Source organism: Triticum dicoccoides, chromosome 4B, assembly GCF_002162155.2.
Source record: "Triticum dicoccoides isolate Atlit2015 ecotype Zavitan chromosome 4B, WEW_v2.0, whole genome shotgun sequence".
NCBI classification, from domain to species: domain Eukaryota; kingdom Viridiplantae; phylum Streptophyta; class Magnoliopsida; order Poales; family Poaceae; genus Triticum; species Triticum dicoccoides.
In genome coordinates, this window is record NC_041387.1 from 423,766,590 (window position 1) to 423,785,640 (window position 19,051).

At 44.8% G+C, this 19,051-nt stretch overlaps 3 protein-coding genes across 5 annotated transcripts in view; 1 reads left to right on the forward strand and 2 right to left on the reverse strand.

Annotated features, from left to right (window-relative positions):
- Positions 1-1,847, forward strand: part of LOC119290655 (pentatricopeptide repeat-containing protein At1g56690, mitochondrial-like) — a 6,919-nt gene extending 5,072 nt beyond the window's left edge. Inside the window, exon 5 of the mRNA XM_037569284.1 lies at positions 1,400-1,847. The gene's annotated coding sequence lies outside the window, so the exon portion shown is untranslated. The remainder of the gene's footprint in view (positions 1-1,399) is intronic.
- Positions 1,848-2,336: 489 nt separating this feature from the next.
- On the reverse strand, positions 2,337-9,690 carry LOC119290656 (inactive glucose-6-phosphate 1-dehydrogenase 4, chloroplastic-like). Its single transcript, XM_037569286.1, has 12 exons — positions 9,461-9,690; positions 8,801-9,011; positions 8,266-8,501; positions 5,351-5,445; positions 5,138-5,252; positions 4,832-5,037; positions 4,624-4,732; positions 4,506-4,546; positions 4,003-4,123; positions 3,689-3,888; positions 2,947-3,147; positions 2,337-2,867 (listed from the first exon to the last, which is right to left on the reverse strand). Exons 1-12 carry the CDS (start codon positions 9,536-9,538, stop codon positions 2,627-2,629), a joined length of 1,854 nt encoding a protein of 617 aa, XP_037425183.1. The 5' UTR covers positions 9,539-9,690; the 3' UTR covers positions 2,337-2,626.
- A 4,105-nt stretch (positions 9,691-13,795) lies between these two features.
- Positions 13,796-17,869, reverse strand: LOC119290657 (transcription factor TGA2.2). 3 transcript variants are annotated; one of them, XM_037569289.1, is made up of 11 exons: positions 17,675-17,869; positions 17,209-17,242; positions 16,911-17,102; positions 16,542-16,652; positions 16,017-16,100; positions 15,871-15,930; positions 15,360-15,437; positions 15,232-15,283; positions 14,811-15,082; positions 14,429-14,674; positions 13,796-14,231 (listed from the first exon to the last, which is right to left on the reverse strand). In XM_037569289.1, exons 5-11 carry the CDS (start codon positions 16,098-16,100, stop codon positions 14,085-14,087), a joined length of 939 nt encoding a protein of 312 aa, XP_037425186.1. In that variant the 5' UTR covers positions 16,542-16,652; positions 16,911-17,102; positions 17,209-17,242; positions 17,675-17,869; the 3' UTR covers positions 13,796-14,084. The 3 variants fall into 3 exon arrangements, with proteins under 3 accessions (XP_037425186.1, XP_037425184.1, XP_037425185.1); XM_037569287.1 differs by lacking the exon at positions 16,542-16,652; XM_037569288.1 differs by lacking the exons at positions 16,542-16,652; positions 17,675-17,869 and adding an exon at positions 17,327-17,667.
- Positions 17,870-19,051: the final 1,182 nt, after the last annotated feature.

The following is a 19,051-nucleotide window of genomic DNA, read 5'->3' on the forward strand; positions in this document are numbered from 1 at the left end:
GGGAGAGACCGGCAGCTAGGGTAGGTCCTCTCGGTCGCCCGCTGGGGCGACGCGAGAGGAGTGAGTCCGTTTCCCCAGGCTTCTTCTTTCAGTCCAGGTATCACCTCTACGAATTCGCCAAAGGGTGTGTTTGGTTGTGCGCGAACCAAACACATCGAAAAATCAAGACAGCGGAGGTGGAGTTACCACTTACCAGTGCATTTGAAGAATTGTTCTGATAAAATGAACTTCAGCTACAATAACTCCACACAAAGCAAGAAATTGTCAAAATAATTCAAAAAAGAGATATTAGATTACTTAATAGCACAAACAAAGATTTAGTTAATTTGAAAAACCTTTTGTAAAATAGGTGCAAGCAATTGATTACTTAATACCAACCTCTTAACTTGCATGTCTGATCGCATTATTCCACCAACTCCCGAATTCATTCTATAGTTGTCAGGTAGGAGGATGTTATGTATTTTCCGGGCTCTATGCTTCTTTCAAAAAACTAAGCTGGCTGACGCTCTAATGCCCTTATAGCCAACTGTGGTATATGCCTGCCTTTCTGTTGACACCGGCTTTTGGCATGCACAGAAGTGTTCTCAAGATGATCTTTATCGGGAACGGATCATCATGAAAGTTGTGTGTTTTGTCGAGATGAGCGACTTTGCTTTTTCAGATCATCTCAACCCGAGGTCATATGCGACCTCTAGAGCCAAAAAAGGGTTAAAAAACAGGTGCCAAAAACGACTCGGATCTGATATTAATTCGAGCCAAAGCAGAAGCGCATGCCGCTCTGAGCCCGCTCGGAAGAGGTGAGGAGGCTTTGGGGCACCACTCTGTGCCAGGGCTTCAGGTGAAAACCTTTGTCTGGCCCTATGGACTCGACAACGGAGACACTTTGCGCCGTTATTACCCTTTTGGGTGTTGTCGTGGAGCCAATGTACAGTTGGTTGTGACGTAGTGTCTTTCGCGCTCTCATGTGTTCATTTGCAACATTAGTACTGCACTTTGCACTTTTTTGTGGTACGATGTTTGAATTTTCCTTTGATCTGCTTTGTAAGAGGGCTAACTTACTACTCCCTCCGTCCCATAATGTAAGACGTTTTTTTGACACTACACTAGTGTCAAAAAGCGTCTTATATTATGGGACGGAGGGAGTACCTTGTATTGTTCAGTTGTGTGGCTTTATATATATAAAGCTGGGTGAAAGCCTATTTTGGAGGCTTCGGGTAGGCTAGGTTTTTAGTTTTTGGACGGGATTTCAAGTCCCTTTCTTATATGAAAGTCTAGAGTCAGAGATGACGGCCGATTAAACAACAAACAATTGGTCAAATCCATATGCTACTTTATTATATTCTCTTTCTTACCTAATTGTTGCTTCTCGTTCTTTGGTGTTCTTCGTCTTTAACAACAGTGAACCACAAGGCCCTAGAGGAGGTTAGGCCGACTTAGGAGAGCTCATAGTTGTCGTGCTCTGACAGGGTCCCTCCTTGATGTGCGAGATTTCGGGTCTTCAAGAGACATCGTTTGTGTGTCCTGCATATCGCGTCCCTGGTGGGGCTCCTTCGGCGATGTGTTATACATATTGTACTCGACGTTGAGAGCACACCATGACTGTCTTCATGTGTGAACACATTTTTTGACGATTCCACTGGGAAGGAAGCTTCGGATGGTCTATCCTGATTGTTGTTGCTACAAAGAGATTGCCATCTAGGAATTGCACTCTAAAAGATAATATCAATACCCTGTATGTGCAAATAATTCATATGTTAATGTTGTTAGATCCTTTGATGGTTGTAAACTGAAAAACAAAGTTGTAAACTGGACATTTCATCATGGTTCATGAAAGAAATTAGACTTCACACCTTTTTCATTCCCTAAGGCCATAACACAACATTAGCATTGGTATCAAGGGGCTTAAAATTACTTAGTCAAAGGGCAACAAAAACCAATAGTCACCAAGTTACCCATATAAATTGCAGTGGAAACCAATACCAACTTATGGTTAAATGGTTAGGAGGGTGATTGTACCCCCAACCCATCAGGAAATGTTTGATTCTTGCATATCTCATAAATGTGGTTTTTTTTTATGGGCGGGTGGCATCGTTCCATCGATAGCGAGGTGTATGTGTTTCTCAAAAAGAGAAAAAAAAAAGTCAGTTTGCATTGGATAAACTGGATTGTCAGAATCTACCTTGATACCAAGGCGGCAAAAACAGTACTATCAGGGAAGTGTTTGGGGGAAAGGAACAGAAAATTCCGGACTCTGCAGCTTCTTGAGTTTCAAGCATACTTCTTTTGCTTTACGGAATCAAATGACTGCTTGAGAATGACAACACGACCCACGCATATTTAACATGACACCGAGACATTTCCATAAGATGTTTGCAACTATTAGCACATACTAAGGTCCAATTTACAGAAGTCACCCCGCACGACTCGCTCAATGCACTACTCCATCCTCATTGTTAGGTGCAACATATCAGCTCGGTAGTACCTTTGATCCACCTTCGAAGGGTTTGAATCAACAAGCAAGAAATACCTATTTTTTTCTTCTCAATTTCTTGTTTTAGTTCACGAACAGATTTTGCTACACACGGGGAAGGAAGCGAAATACATTGAGCAGCTCCCAAGTATCAGCTCAGCAGCCATCATCCCATCGGACTCCATGTTTAGCAGCGACATAGTAAGCATTAATTGGTCCTTTATCCCCAGCCTCGTAGAGCTCAGGAGCAACACTCTTCTGGTCGATCTCATGGAGTATAGGTGCCAATACGCTCCATGCAGCAGCTAATTCGTCACTGCGCATGAAGAGATGACTATCGCCATCTACAACATCCAAAAGAAGATGCTCATATGAATCTGGAACTTCAACGTCGTACCTGCAAAGCATGCATCATGACTCAGTACCAGCTCTCTTGAATACTGTAGATCACAAGATGATCAAAGTGACCTCCATACCTGTCCCTGTAAAGTAGGTTCAGCTCTGAAGCATCCAACTGGAGCCCAAGTCCCGGGACCTTATTGTTGACTTTCAAGAGAATGGCTTCTTCGGGTAGGTCACGTAAAACCAGCTCATTTGTGTCGAGATCTATGTCATGACCAAAACGTTCACGGTAGATATTGCCAGGGACATGATGAAATTGAATACGAATCTCAGCTCTGAAGGAAATGAAGGATTAAGAATTGTCAGCTATGCTTGATCAGGTAAGTAAGTTGTATTTGTTTTTCTGAAACAGTAAGCATGCAAAGATCTCAATAATGTGCTCAGAGGAGGGTGGGCTCTTGAAAATAATACTCCCTCCGGTCCATATTAAGGCCCTGTTCGGAATCCCACCTGCTCCATGAAATACGAGGAGCTGTGGAGCCACGAAACAGCCGCTCCGCATTTTTTCACTGTGACTCCACCCGCTCCAGGAGTGGAGCTGTGGAGCGGAGGTAAGCCGAACAGGGCCTAATTGTCGATGGTTTAGTACAAACCGGAGGGAGTATGACAACAGTGTTACCTATGCATACGAAACACTATGCACTTTTACCTTTGGAGAATTCAAAGATTTATGGAAGGTAGTATAATGATGATGATTCCATTATAACAAAAGGATATGATGGGCTGACTGAAATCAGACACTGACTTCTTTTGAGAGTAAGAGATAAACCAGCCAAGACATCTAATGGTAAAAGTTATGGAACTCATCGAGAGTACCTATTCTCCATAAGTCCCATTCCAGTCTTGATCAAAAAAGGTACCCCATCCCAACGTGCATTGTCAATGTACATGGCGGCAGCAAAGTAGGTAGGTGTCATTGATTTTGTATATCGGTCAACGTCACCAGAGGTATCTTTGATTTGACCAAGGACGACATCCTCAATGTCCACTTTTCGCATTGATCTGAGCACCTTCACCTGCATAATATATAGTTTTCTTAATCCTGTAACAAATATTAGCATTTTTTAACTTCTAGGATGGTAAGTGCATGGTTTCCTCTGGTATAAAATTATAGCGCTCTACTCGGTTACCTTCTCATCGCGGATATCCTCCCCATCAAGACTTACAGGTGGTTCCATAGCAAATAGTGCTATCGTTTGAAGAATGTGGCTGTGCACTATGTCACGGATTATCCCGTAGTTTCCAAAGTACCTGAAATGACATGGTGGAGGAACTAAATGATAATATAAATGTAAAATGGGAGCACTAATAATGGACTAAATTTTCATTAAAAACCCTGAGTAAATTAGAGACTACATTGAAGGTCACAATCCAGTTATAAGCTAATCATGCAGCATGAAACCAGGATTAAAACTGGTGCTGTACTAAATTTCCTTTGTTAAGAATTACTCAGCAGGATGAACTTGTGCTAATTTACGTAAAACCAGCATAGTCAAAGTGTATATTATTTAGACTGTGCAAAACAAATGGTGCCTAATGATGATGTAACCTAAAGGGCTTCAGCATTCTTTTATCGATGACGACTTAGTGATGTTTCTTTTTCCCTAAGAGAAATGCCTTCATGTTAACTGACCTCCCTTGTGTTTCTGCTGATGTTTCTTCAGAAAAAACGACCTGTAACAATGCATGCACATTAGCAGTGTGTATGTAAAAATAAATACATTGGTGAAATGAGTTTGTTTCAAAAGTACCTGCACATTGCGTATGTACTTCCTACTCCATAAAGGTTCAAACACCAAATTAGAAAATCTCAAGACAGTGAGATTTTCAATTAGATCCTTACCCAAAAGATGATCAATTCTGTGTGATATAATGTTTAGCAATAAGATTTAATGGAATGAAAGGTGGAGTAAAAACTAGTGACAGGACTTGTAACTTGCATGGATACAAGATGGTCACCGGTAGATTTGCTTCTCTTCAAATCTTGACAGCAAAGACTGTGTTACCCGTTGTGAGGACAAACTAGTGAAGCCAAATGGTTTCTCAATAATTATCCTATTCCAGCCATGCTTAGTTTGGGCACTGTCAGATAATGGCAATGCCACATCAAGAAGTGCCTCTTGGGGAACAGCAAGGTAGAATATCCGGTTTGCTGCACAAGTGCCCTTTGAAACGAGAAGTTGGGAATTAACATACAAAGCCCAGGTATAATTATAGCACTTGAATTCGATCCAACAGAATTTCAGAAGTATGATGTAACCTCACCTCTATCTGTGCCATTTTCGAATTTAGTTTCGCCATCCCATCTTTGTTATCATGTCCTGCATCGACATAGTATGTCCTTTTGAGGAATTCATTCAACTTTTCTTCACAATTTTCACTGCAGCACAACAATATTATAAATATATATCAGATGAAAACTTCCTAAATTTAATAGCATGAAGCTTGGAGTCAAGGTCTGCTACCAAAGAAACGTACTGGTGATCTACCCGACAGGTCAAATTGGCTTCAATCATGGATCTTAAATCCTCGTCTGCTAATGTCTTTCTAGAATATCCAAATATGGCAACATTCTGCAATATAAAGCATTGAAGTCGTGACAGGATGAAATGATAATACAGACAGCTGACAGGCAGTCACTAGATTCAAACTCCCAAAAGGACTCGAAAATCTGATTATTCTACATCATTATTCACACATACAACACCACCTCTATTGGCACTAAGCCGAACTATGTATGGGAAAGATGGAACTAATCGCGTCCAGCCCAAAGAAAACCACGCTGAATCTTCTCGATCTGCTTGAGAGTTTTTTTGGGGGGTGCGAACGCAAGCAGTTGGTGCACTGGGATGGCACTCAAGACCGACTTAACCAGCGCGAGGCGCCCGGTTTTAGTCATCAGCCAGGCCTTCCAGGTCGGTAGGCGCGCTGCAACCGCATCAACCATGGGTTGTAGCTGGGCGGCAGATGGGCGGCGCGTGGACATGGGGATGCCGAGGTAGGTGATGGGGAGAGTCGCCACCGGGCAGCCGAGGTGCGCGATCATCTCCGTGGCTGGAGGAAGGGGGTTCTACAAGCTGAACCAAGCATTGCTGACGCTGCTGCCAAAGAAAGCCGACACCCATGGGCTGCGCGACTACCGGCCGATCTGCCTGATTCACCTTGTGGCCAAAATCTTCGCCAAGGTGCTCTCGATCCGCCTCAGTGCCAAGCTGGACAACCTGGTTAGCCGCAACCAAAATGCTTTCATCTCGGGAAGGAGCTTGCACGACAACTACGTCCTTGTCAAGCAGTCACTCAAGCTGCTGCACCAATTGGGAGCTCCGAGAGTCATGCTCAAGCTCGACCTCACGCGCGCCTTTGATTCCCTGTCATGGCCATTCCTCTTTGAGGTTCTACGCCAGTATGGATTCGGGAACAGATTCTTGGAGTGGACGGCCATCCTCCTGTCTTCTGCGAGCACACGCATCCTCCTGAACGGCGAGCCCGGCCCACCCATATGGCACCGGCAAGGGCTCCGGCAGGGCGACTCCATGTCCCCGCAGCTCTTCGTGCTCGCGGTCGACACCCTGGGACGGCTCCTACGACGCGCTCACTGCCTGGGCATCCTGCAGCCGCTACACCCACGGCGCCACATCCCGGTGATCTCCCTCTACGCCGACGACGTCATGGTCTTCTGCCACGCCACGGCGGATGACACCACTGCGATCAGGGAGATCCTCGCCTTGTTCGGCAGGGCCTCCGGCCTGAAGGTGAACTTCACCAAGAGCTCCGCCACCATCCTGCACGGCGACCAAGCAGCCACGGAGATGATCGCGCACCTCGGCTGCCCGGTGGCGACTCTCCCCATCACCTACCTCGGCATCCCCATGTCCACGCGCCGCCCATCTGCCGCCCAGCTACAACCCATGGTTGATGCGGTTGCAGCGCGCCTACCGACCTGGAAGGCCTGGCTGATGACTAAAACCGGGCGCCTCGCGCTGGTTAAGTCGGTCTTGAGTGCCATCCCAGTGCACCAACTGCTTGCGTTCGCGCCCCCCAAAAAAACTCTCAAGCAGATCGAGAAGATTCAGCGTGGTTTTCTTTGGGCTGGACGCGCCGCTGCCAATGGCGGACACTGCCACGTGAACTGGAACAGAGTTTGCCGCCCCATCGAGCTTGGGGGCCTGGGCGTGCGAGACCTCGAGCGCGCCAGTCTCGCCCTGCGACTACGCTGGTTATGGTTCTCCAGAACGGACCCGGAGCGAGCATGGCAGGGGTTGGACCTTCAATTCTCGCCCACGGAACGTGCCCTGTTCTGGGCATCCACGTTCACGCTCATTGGGAATGGGCAGACCGCCCTGCTCTGGGAGGACCGATGGATAGGTGGCCAATCCGTGCGCGAGCTCATGCCTAACCTCTACGGCTGCATCCCCAAGCGACGACGGAAGACGAGAACCGTGGCGGACGGACTCAATGGCAACTCCTGGGCACGCGACATCCAAGGCAACCTCGGCCTCCACGAGATTGGTCAGTATCTGCAGCTCTGGCAGATCATGCAGCGCACTGAGCTCTCCACCACACCGGACAGGTTGATCTGGAGATGGACGGCGAGTGGCACCTACTCCGCGCAGTCCTGCTACACGGCCACCTTCCATGGATCAACGGGCTGTCATTCCTGGAAGCTAATCTGGAAGTGTTGGGCGCCGCCGCGGGTCAAGTTCTTCCACTGGTTAGCCAACCAGGACCGCTGCTGGACGGCAGAGAGGCTGGCGCGCCACGGTCTCCAGTATCATCCCCGCTGCCTCCTATGTGACCAGCAACCGGAGACGATGCGACATCTGCTGCTGGAATGCCCCCTAGCCCGACAGGCATGGCACGAGACCCTGGCCTGGCTACGCATACCGGCCCCGATCCCAACACAGGAACTGTCGCTTACGGATTGGTGGAACCATGCCAAGGAAGACACGCCGCCGATCCTTCGCAAGGCCCTGAAATCTGTCGCGCTGCTCGTGCCTTGGATGGTCTGGAAACACAGGAACAGCTGCGTCTTCGACAATACGACTCCATCCCTTAACACGCTCCTAGATAGCATTCAGGACGAGGCCCGCTCATGGGCGGCAGCTGGGGCACCTGGTCTCCGACTTGTGCTGCCCCAAACCTGGGATGTGCATTAATCCACCTGCTGTAATCCACACATCCTCAGATGTCTGTAACTGAACCTCCCCCTTTTCAATGAAAAGAAACGCAAGGCTTTTGCGTTTTCTCGAAAAAAAAAATCCTAAATAGAAATTGATGATTCAGCGGGTTGATCACAAATATAGGATTGAAGATTGAGGCTTGTTTGCTAAAGATGGTTCTAAAAAAGAATAAAAATGAAGGCAAGCAGAAGTTATGACATGTTATGCTCATACCTGAGGAAGAAAACCACTGTAATACAGAGCAAATAGTGCTGGGAAGACTTTACTTCTTGCCAGTTCGCCAGTAGCTCCAATGACAGCAATGCAAAGAGATGGTACACTTTCAGGTTGGTCATCAAAGTTATCAAACAGAACAACGCCTTCCTCTAGTACAGGACGATCAGCTTCAGAGTGGTTGAGTCCCAGATGCATTGAACTTTTGTCATCGATCGAGTTATTACCTCCAGTTTCTACATAAAAGGAAACAATAATGTGTGTGTGAAAGCATCTGGATGCAAGCAAATAATTACAGAGAAATTTGTAATGACAGTACTAAGATAGTACGATGAAAGCTAGTGCCTACCATGTTTCAGAAATGATGCACACTGAATGTAACTTTCAAATTTGCCAAAAAGAAGCAGCTTTCAAAGGCACGAAACAAACCAATGTCATGCAAAAAGTAAAAACCGTGGGAATCATAGGCCAAGAATCACATAATTTTGATAGTATATGCGAAGTAGCAAAATGCAAGTGGTATCCGAATACCAACCATCAGCAGGTTGTACATTCCGACGAGTTATCTTTCCAGTCCGTGATGCAACCTCGAAGCAGTCAGGAATTTGACCGTCCCCTCGAATTCCCAGCTTTCTCTGAACTTGCCATCCGTGGCTCCTCAGGGCCTTCTGCAGCTTCATCTTGGCAGCCATCCAACATCTCAGTCCACAAACTTGCGGTCTAAAATTGACGGCGGGTCCTGCAACCTACATGCAGAAGCATCAAGCGGTGATCAGCACTTAATGTGTCCATGCCTACGACATCTGACACTGACAGTCATTGAACCAGATGCAGAATAAATAAAACGCAAGCATCATCTGTAGGCAATATGGGGCAGAATGGTGCTTGGACGACTCTGTATTCCGTCAGCCTCAGGCGCCAGAACGGGCCACAAGAATCACAAGCTCAAACACGCATTTCAACGAACATCCTGATAGCAGCAGACAGGAGCACTCGCCCTTCCATCCGCCCCTCTTCCTCTTGGCCCGTAGGAATGACGCATGACGCATCCATGGTCACAGAATCCAGCATAGCACCATAACCATAGCAAGTTGGTAAAGGCATTTTATCAACCAGGTCAAGCGCGCCACAAGGGTGGAAGGAGGCCGAAAGGCACGACGGCCGCCAACCACAGGAGCTCGGGTGGAGTACTCACCGGGCTGAAGCGCGCAGCCCCCAACGAAGGCGGCGCTGGAGCTGCTGAAGCCGTCACGGCGAGGACCGTCGTAACCATACTCGGCGTTGGCGCTTCTTTCTCGGCCCGCCGTGTCCTGCCCCGCTTCTTTTTAGTCTCACGCCGGTGCGAGGATCGTGTCAGGCCCCGGCTGATCTGATAGTGATAGTGATAGACAGCCACGCACAGTAGCTAGCCGTACGTGTCGTCGGCTTCAGTTATCACGAGGGAGTGGATAGCGACGCTCTGTAGCCGCCCCCGTTGGGATGCACATTTCGCACTACAGCCAAAAAAGCCCTCGGAAAGTGACAAAGTACTCCCAACTCCTTGCTTTGTGAAATGCTTACAGAGCAGCAAGTCTAAAAATAACGTTGCTCATGTGTAAGGACGCGTGCGTCTGGGAGCTAAACTTTTTCGCTATCAGCTATCGCTTTGCCGTTTCGAAGCGTGGGTCCAAGTTCTTGGTTCTGACAAACACAAGTTGATGACTATTGAATTCGTATGAGAAATATTATTGTCTCTTTTTTTTTTGAAAGATCCAGCAGATGGCTGGCTTGTATTGATCAAAAGCAGGGAGATGAGAAATATTATTGTCATAGTCGCTACTGTTGTTGTTTTTCTTTAAACATAGGCGTGAGCTTTGCCTTGTCTATTAATTAAGAAGTTTATTGTTACAAAGACACCCTAGTGTTACTCTCTCAATATAAATTTTCCTAACTTCTTAGCCCCCGCTTTGGCCCAAAGCACGGCCTTCTCTTTAATTAAGCTTAGAAGGATTGGATGTAGAGCGCTCTTGTGACGGAAGACACGGGCATTTCTCTTGCCTGAGACAGACCAAGACTTTCCTACGAGGAATGTTGGCATCTGATAAATTGATCCACCAACCTTTAACATAATATTTTGAGTGCCACAAGAAGGTATCAATGTTTTCGAGGTGTATCCAATCATCGACAAAATTTGAAAGGTAAATGGGAAGCGGTTGTTGTGCAAAAATAGTATACAAAAGTTACACTCATAACTCAGGTTTGGAACCCGCAAAAACAAACTCAGATTTGGAAACTATGCCCATGCAGAGAGAGTAGATTGTTAGTTGAAGCAACATCTAACGATGTGTCTGTATATCGATCTATGCTCCTGCATGAGCTTGTGGACCTATCTATGGGCATGTAGCTTTGGTTTTTCTTCATGAACCTATTTATGGGCCTCGGATTTATAGATTCTCAAAACACAAGAATATGAAGGAAAAAAGTCAAAATCCTTCAAAAAACATGTGAAATTTTTTCAATCAATGGGGATGTTTTGCTGATATTCAACTAAGCCGCGGAGAGACTCCTGGGTTTCTAAAAAAAGATGAGTTGAGACTTGGGAGGTTAAAAAGTTGTAACTGTTTTAAATCCTATATAGAATTAGAAAACCACGTGAAGTCGTAATTGGGGGGCCCTCTTTGTTCGCAGGATTCTCAAAATACAGGAATAGAAAAAGCATATGAATTAATTTGAACAATATGTGTATGATGCCACAGAAAAACAAAAGTTATACAAAGAGATTCGAGTGGATAGAAATTTTCCTCCAAAACTATGTGCAAATCAATCCTCGGGAATTTTTCCTATCCCAGGTTTAAATCCTCCACAAATCCTATGAAATTCCTTCGAATCGTAGGTTAAATGGTTTATAGCTAAAACGTTATAGTACATCAGTGAGTAACAAATCGAACGACATCATCCAAGTATCCTCCTAGGGTCCTAGTCTTTTATGACGGCTTTCTTAAGCTTCCGGTGCAAAGAAGATTGATAGACCACTCAACACAAGATGTTGTTATATTCATGGAACATGATTTGGCAAAGGCTAGGAATATGAAACTGGTTTCGTGTCTTTTCGAGCAACTGTCTGGTTTGAAAATTAATTTCAACAAGAGTGAACTGTTCTGTTTTGGGCACGCCAAGGAAGAAATGGAAATTTATAGACAGATGTTTGGTTGTGAGTTGGGGTCTCTTCCATTTAGGTACATGGGAATCTCAATTCATCACCGAAAACTAACCAACACAGAATGGAAGCGCATAGAGGATCAATTTGAGAAGAAACTAAGTAGCTGGAAGGGCACGCTTATGTCTTATGGGGCCGGCTAATTGATAAATTCCTTGCTTAGAAGTATGCCAAAGCTCCTATTATCCTTCTTTAAGTACATGTCGGGGTATGGAAAAGGTTGGACTTTTATCGATCACGTTTTTTCTAGCAAAGCGATGAGAAACATGTTGGTCAAGTGAGGTGAGATATAATTGTACGCTGAAGGACCAAGGGGGCTTAGAGATTGAAAACCTTGAGGTAAAGAACAGATGCTGCTTAGTAAATGGTTATGCAGGCTTTCTACAAAGGACGAGGGTGTGTGGATACAAATTATTGCGTAACAAGTATTTGCAATCCAAGACCCTCACACAAATAACGGCACAACCGGATGATTCACCTTTTTGGAAGTGGCTGATGCAACCAAAGGTTTCCTTTTTTTAATAGGACCAAATTAATTGTAGGGAACGGCAATACCACTAGGTTTTGGGAAGATACATGGCTAGGAAAGATGCCCACAGTTCATACAATATCCAACCCTCTACAACCCTCTACAGTATTATACAATGTAAAGAGGCTTTCGGAAGTACAATTCTAGGATCGGTTCCTTTAAACATTTAGTTTAGGAGATCCCCGGTGGGAGAGCGATGGAATAGATGGCTACATCTCGTGTGTAGGTTGATGGATGTCAACCTTTCCGATAAGCCAGATACACTACACTATAAACTGTCTCAGAGGTATTCTCAGTGAAATCAATGTATATAGATTTGGTAAACTCTGGTCCAATCCCAAAGTCACTTCACACTTGGAAAAATAAGGTGCCTTTAAAGATAAAAGTCTTTCTGTGGTTTGTTCACAAGAAAGTGATCTTGACTAAGGATAACTTGGCAAAACGTAGTTGTAAGGGTAGTAAACAGTGTTGGTTTCCGTGATCAAGATGAATCGATCCAACATCTTTTTCTCAAATGCCCACTAGCCAAGCTACTATGGCGCACATTGTGGCCTTTAATGTAAGTCCTCCTAATACCATTGCTATTTATTTGGAACTTGGCTAAGGGAAAATATCATACGAAAACCAACATTCGGTGGAAACCGATGAAAACCATGTGAAAATGATGTTTTGAAGTATCAAAAAAATCTCAAAATATTACGGATGTTAAGAGAGCGATGTTCTATTGCCTTACAAAATTTCAAGTTCAAACACGTTACGAGATATGAGCTATGAAAAAACAAAATCAGCATTGCCAAACAGTAACGTCACTATTCATTCCTAGATTTTTCTTTTCCATAGCTCACATCCTGCAATGTGTTTTAACTTGAAATTTCACATGACAATAGAAGTTCATCCTCTTAACATATTACATTTTTCAGAATTTTTTGAAACCTTCAAACATGGTTTCCACAAAGTTTTCTTTAAATGTTGGTTTTCGTATGATATTCTCCCCTTGGCTAAATGGGGTAGAGCCTAAAATAGCGGCGCTATTCGAATCGGAGTGTGCGTATTACTTTGGATTATATGGAACTATTGGAATGGCATGATTTTTAGCACATAAAACATCACAAATTTTTTGCAGGTCATTTACAAAGCAACTGGCTGGCTCCGGACTTGGTCGTTAATCAGCCGTGCGAAAATCAAGAAGCACATGGCTTAAGGCTATATGGAACTGACAAAATGAGGTGATTTTTAACAAACAAAACATCACAAAATTTTCTTTTTTTGCAGATCATTTATAGAGCAACTGGCTAGATCCGTACATGATCGTTACTCAAGTAAATTATATGGCTTATGGGTGTAACCATTAGGAAACGGTAGCAAGTGAAGCAACCTGGATCGTTATCCAACAATAGGATAGGTGTATAGTCATCTAGTCCTATTTTTGTCGGCAATGTCCTTTTCTTTTCAATGCATTTTGAGTTCTTGTATCGTACCACATACTTGGTCCAACGATAGAGTAGGTGTATAGTCATCTAGTCCTATTTTTGTCGGTTGCGGCAATGTCCTTTTCTTTTCAACTCAAAATCTGAGTTCTTGTATCGTACCACATACTTGGTCCAACGGTAGAGTAGGTGTATAGTCATCTAGTCCTATTTTTGTCGGTTGCGGCAATGTCCTTTTCTTTTCAACTCATTTTGAGTTCTTGTATCATAGCACATACTTGGTGGGTTCTTTGGTTAATAATATGGTTGCACGCATCATTTTGATGCAGAGTCCGGGGTAATCCTCCTATAAAAAAAAACACAAGATGTTGTTTTCGCTTCTTGCTTCCAACAGGTGCAATCAATGGATCCTCTTGCACCTTTTATCTACGTTTATTTTATTGCTAATACAATTGTACAATATGTCAATCATAAATTCATGGTAACTTACAGTTACAAGCCTTACCCCTACCTGGCTACTTGTACAACATCGAAGTACAATATGAGAACACAAGGCGTCAATATATTTTTCAGAGGGAACTGAACCATCAATCTTCTGCAAATGCGTCGCAATTTGTCCACATTTCTAGGATCAGCTCATGAAGCGCCAAAAGATGGCACACATGTTTTACTCCCGTGGCCTCGCAAGCCAGAGAGAACTGAGGGCACGCAAACGTGAGAAATAGTCGTGTATTGCAAGGAGAGCTCGAGCAGCTTGCCGTATTGTCAGAATTCTTTGCATTTGATGCAAAGTTTGTTGCCGTAGATTGTCAGCCTAGCACAAATATAACAAGAAAAACTCTTCAGAACTATGAGCATCTAATGTTTCACGGTTTGCTGAAAAGCTGCACCGACTAGGAAGTACCGAGTAACTTATCAACAAAATTAGGTGAATGATTCCTTTCACGTTAGAGGCAATAATAACAAAATTACATGTTTGCAGGACCACAAGGTAGAAGAAGTTTTAAATACCTGGCGAAGGAAATTCTCAAGGGTTCCAAGTTTTCCCATAGCCATAGCCATTTGACCCATGTAGTTTGCCACGTTTCCTGAAGATCCTGATGGACCAAGGGAACCAGCCAACGTTTCAGCCAAAGATTGCTGCAATGCCTCCATTCCTTGTGATAGTGCATCCTCGGCCTGGTGTGAGGATTGCTCGAGGCTGGATAACCCCATCAACTGCTGCTCTGTTAGAGGCTCGAGCTGATTTACAAGGAGCTGAAAATTTACAAGAACATGAGAAATGTTGTAACTTCAGGTATACATGAAAACGAACAACAGAACCTGACATTCAACTAGTCAAAATTATTTGTGCAGTAGGTTTACTTATAGATTGAGTATATAGTTTATGCACCTTTAGAAGTTCAGATGAACGAAAACCCCCAAGCCACAAAAAACACCTTTCAGCAGGTGTTTTCCACATGCCTGAAAGCATATGAAACACATCAGCCTTTGCAGCAGCACCCTTCAGCTTGAATATTTCGTCATAATGTGCCATTATCCCATCTACAATAAGACGGAGGTCACTATCACTTGCATGAGCATTTACTGCAGTCCTCAGCTCATTTATCTGCTTATTTTGCTCCTCTAGCCATCGAGTATATTCTAAATCAAATGTCATCGCTCCTGCAGAAACAAGCTTACCATTTTAGTTGTATTCCTTATGAACACTCGGGAACAATTAAGCATGTTCTGTACTTTTGAGAGAACTTTTAACCAATGATTGATTAGCACAGCGTGAAATGCAGGCGTGAGCAGACAGAGGAAGAACTTACCATTTCCACTCATAGCATGAGTTTGATCCCCAGAGCTAGAAATGAAGATTCCCTACAAACAACATCGAAATAACAGATTTAATGGGAAATCGACTGGACACTGCCAGCATCGGCCAATAGATACTTACTTGCTGTCGAGCTTTCTGGAGTTCTTGTTCTAGGCTTGCAAGTTTCAGCTTACTGCTCTCAAGTTGTTGTACATACGCCTTAAAAATAGTAAGACGCATTAGGATGGCTCTTAACAAATAATGAACCCAAAATTGAAGGCAAATAAGAAGTCGGTAGTTACAATTCAGAGAATATGTATATTGTGCATATACTGTCAGTTATCAAGGATACAAATACATCAAGAAACAAGTTCCTTGGTGATTAGCTGATTGCCAACTATTTGTTTGTATCAAGGGCGCCTTTGGATTATTTACTTATTTGTTTTTGTAACTGAACATGCCTATCAAGAATTTGGCAAAACTCAGTGGTATCAAAAGTGCTAGAGAACTGCTCACATATCATACACCCACTCAACAGCTCATCCATGACATCTCCGCATAACTGCACCATCATGCAGTAACAGCTCCCCAATGTAAATTAATAACACAAAGTTACCTATGTTACACATGGATGGATGCATTGTTATGGTACCTTTTTCCTCAGACGACTTTTTCGTGCTGCCTCGCGATTTTGGGCAAGCCTCCGCAATACCTATGGAATAGCAAATACATTGTGTAAATACCATTTATTAGTAAGGGATAAAAGACATTCTAGAAGAATAGGATATAAAGTACCACCTTTTGGTCCATAGGCCTGTCGGACCTGTCAGACGGTTCAGATGAATTAGAAGGCACGATAGCTCCATTTTGTCCGTTTTCCATCTGCACAACTTGGTTAAGAAAAATAAGAAAATTCTGCTACACTATATATATGGAAAAAAGAGAGGTTGCCATGCAACAGCAAACAAAAGCTAAATTAATAATATCTTATGAATTTCAACTGGCACCAGAACTTAGCAGGCATTTCAGCAAAGAATGACACAATTTGCCGTTTTGTGTGGTTGGTTTTAGAATTTGTTTATTCATCATATGGAATGTAGTAACAACTCGACGAGATTATAGATCATTTATTAGCACGTAATAGCTAATACGGTGTTCATATCCAAAATATAGGGGCCGTGCTTAGTCAGGTATGTGTTAAAAATGCAGGGGATGATAATAAATTATCATGAACAGCCCTTCTATTTGTCAAAAGAAGGGCAAAGTATCCAAGCTATTCACGGATTTCACACTTTAATGTACTCCACACTGAATATTTCCCACCTGACGAAACTGATAGTGCAGCAGCAGTAGTCCTGTTCACTTTTGCAAGTTGATATCTAATTTAAGAAGTGTGTTGTTTCTTTAGGCACTGGAGCAAATGTGTACAACAATCTGCAGAGGGTAACATGGACATGGCAAAAGAAGCATCAAGTATTGGCATCAAAACCATTCAAGTTAAACTTGCGCGCTTCATACAAATGAAGTCTGCCACATCTTTTATCTATTACAGTACCAGTTTTCACCTGTTATTATACTTTTATTACACCACAACTCAGGATAGACACATTACATACATTAATTCCAATTCTCTGCCTAGCTTTCACAAAAGATCAAACCAGGTGCCTAATGGACAGAGAAAAGGAGGTTTACCCTTTGATTCTTATCGTCAGTGTCCACAACTATCGATGTGTCAGTCCTCGAACTGGCATCAGCCATACCGGGGGTTTTCCAGCTCAAAACAACGGGACAACAAATCGCTTTGTTGTCCCTTTACTTGAAGCAGGGTAGTAAGGGCGCCTGTATCCTTTAGGTGTCAGATCACTCCGAGGCCAGAGCCGTCACCTATCCATCACAAGAAAAGCAAACAGATATCCATGCATATTAGCATCGCGCGTAAAGGCTGTCCAGCAGTGACAAATTCAACAGTCTAAGCGCAGACATATCTTACCTTTTCAGAGTCAAATTATCTGTAGGCACGGGATCTGCAGAGAAGCACGCAAGACATAGTGAGCTGCCATGGTGCGGTGAGGAAATTCGAGGTGCCTAGGCACTTCGGCAGATCGTACCTTCCCTTATAGTAGCACAAGTAATTCCAAAAGTAAACAAGTACAGCAGGACAACAGCGGGACGGGAGATAATTCAAGGCAAAGGAAGCGTCAAGTACAGATTTTTGCTAGCTCGTAGCGTCAATAACTAAGCCTAGGCCGGCCGGCCTACCTTCCCCGCACAGCTCAGCCAGCGCCAAAGCAGCGGGAAACACCTAAGAATTCGGAATTAAGTGCCGTCTCCAGCCCGACCTCAAAGCATCTCACGAGCTCCAACCAGCAGCAGCACCACACGCGACAATTGTATGGAATCGGAGGTGGTGCCAAGGAATCAGGCGGGAGAGAGCAGGATTAGGGCTTTCCGCTTACCACGGGGGCAGTGTCTGCGGCAGGGGAGAAGGTCGAAAGGGAGGGAGAGCCCGCTTGGCGTACGGATTTGGAGGAGGCCGGCCGGCGGCCGGCGCCGCAGGAAGCGGAGGAGCAGAAGACGGGGTCGGGACGGCAGCGGAGAGAGAGAAGAAACTGGGGGCGGCCGGGTTGGTCAGAAGGGAGAGAGAGAGAGGGGCGACGATGGGGGGTGGGGTGCGTGCGTGCGCTTCTAGTCAAAGGGCTGAAACACGGCGGCTGACGGGTGGGGTCTGGGCCAACGCCAGCGGTGGGGTTTGGTGAGAAGAGTGGGAGGTCCGCGTTTGGCTTTCCTACCACCTGGGGCTGGGCCGCTCCAGCACGACTCCAATATGGACTTTCTCCGTTTCTACACAGAAAATAAGCCATGAAATCATATGCACGTCGTAAATCGCTGTTTCGGCGTCCGTACAGTTTAGCGTCAGTCGCCTGAAACACATTTTGTGGGTCAGTCGATTTTAGCAGCCGACGGAGGCAAGGAAGAAGGCGCCGGCGAGCCAGAAAAGCTCTCTGGATCTATCTTAGTGTGACAGGTGACCCCGGTATTTATAGAATGACATATGATCCCATTATCTATCTTAAAGGTGTGGGCGCTGCAAGTTTGCTGGAAAAAACTTGTCGTCGCCGGGGTTAAAGGGATGGCCGGGGACGGCACCAGCATGACGGCGGGCGGCAGTTGTCAGGAGGGCAGGGCGGCAGCAGCACGCGGTTGGGCCGGACAAGAGATTGGGCTGGAGGTTGAAGAAAGTGATCCGACCGTTCACTTTTTATCCAATGACTTAAAACAAAACCCAAAATTCCTTTTCGGGCGACTGTCATCCAGCCGGTCCATTTGAGAAAAGAGAATTATTGTTTGCCTGAATTTTCTTTTACAAATGTTATTGTACATGTGTCAAAACTTTCATGACTCGTAACAAAAGCCCTCTGCGTCATTTTCCCTCTCTAGAGAACTAAAGAGTTTTATTCATATGAAACCGCTCTGCCACTACCTGCCATCAGGCTTGTGACCAGAAACCCGGAGGGAGTCTATCCAACATCCCGTCATCTTCAGAGAGCAAGTTTGCTTTTCACATAGGTGGGCCGAAACATTAGCATATCTTCTTAGAACATCTATACAACCGGACGCCTTAAACCCTCATTATAAGTTCAGGTGGACGGTCCGGTCACCGACCAATAAAAAAATATGACCTAGTCGAGCTCCTCATATCGGCCCCAAACCCCCGGTTTGACTGGTACCCCTCATATCCAACCTAAATCTGGGGCGAATTTGGGGAGGCTCGAGCGCCACACCGGACCAGACAGGCCGACCCTACCCCAAATTGCATCAACCCCCTCCCCCCC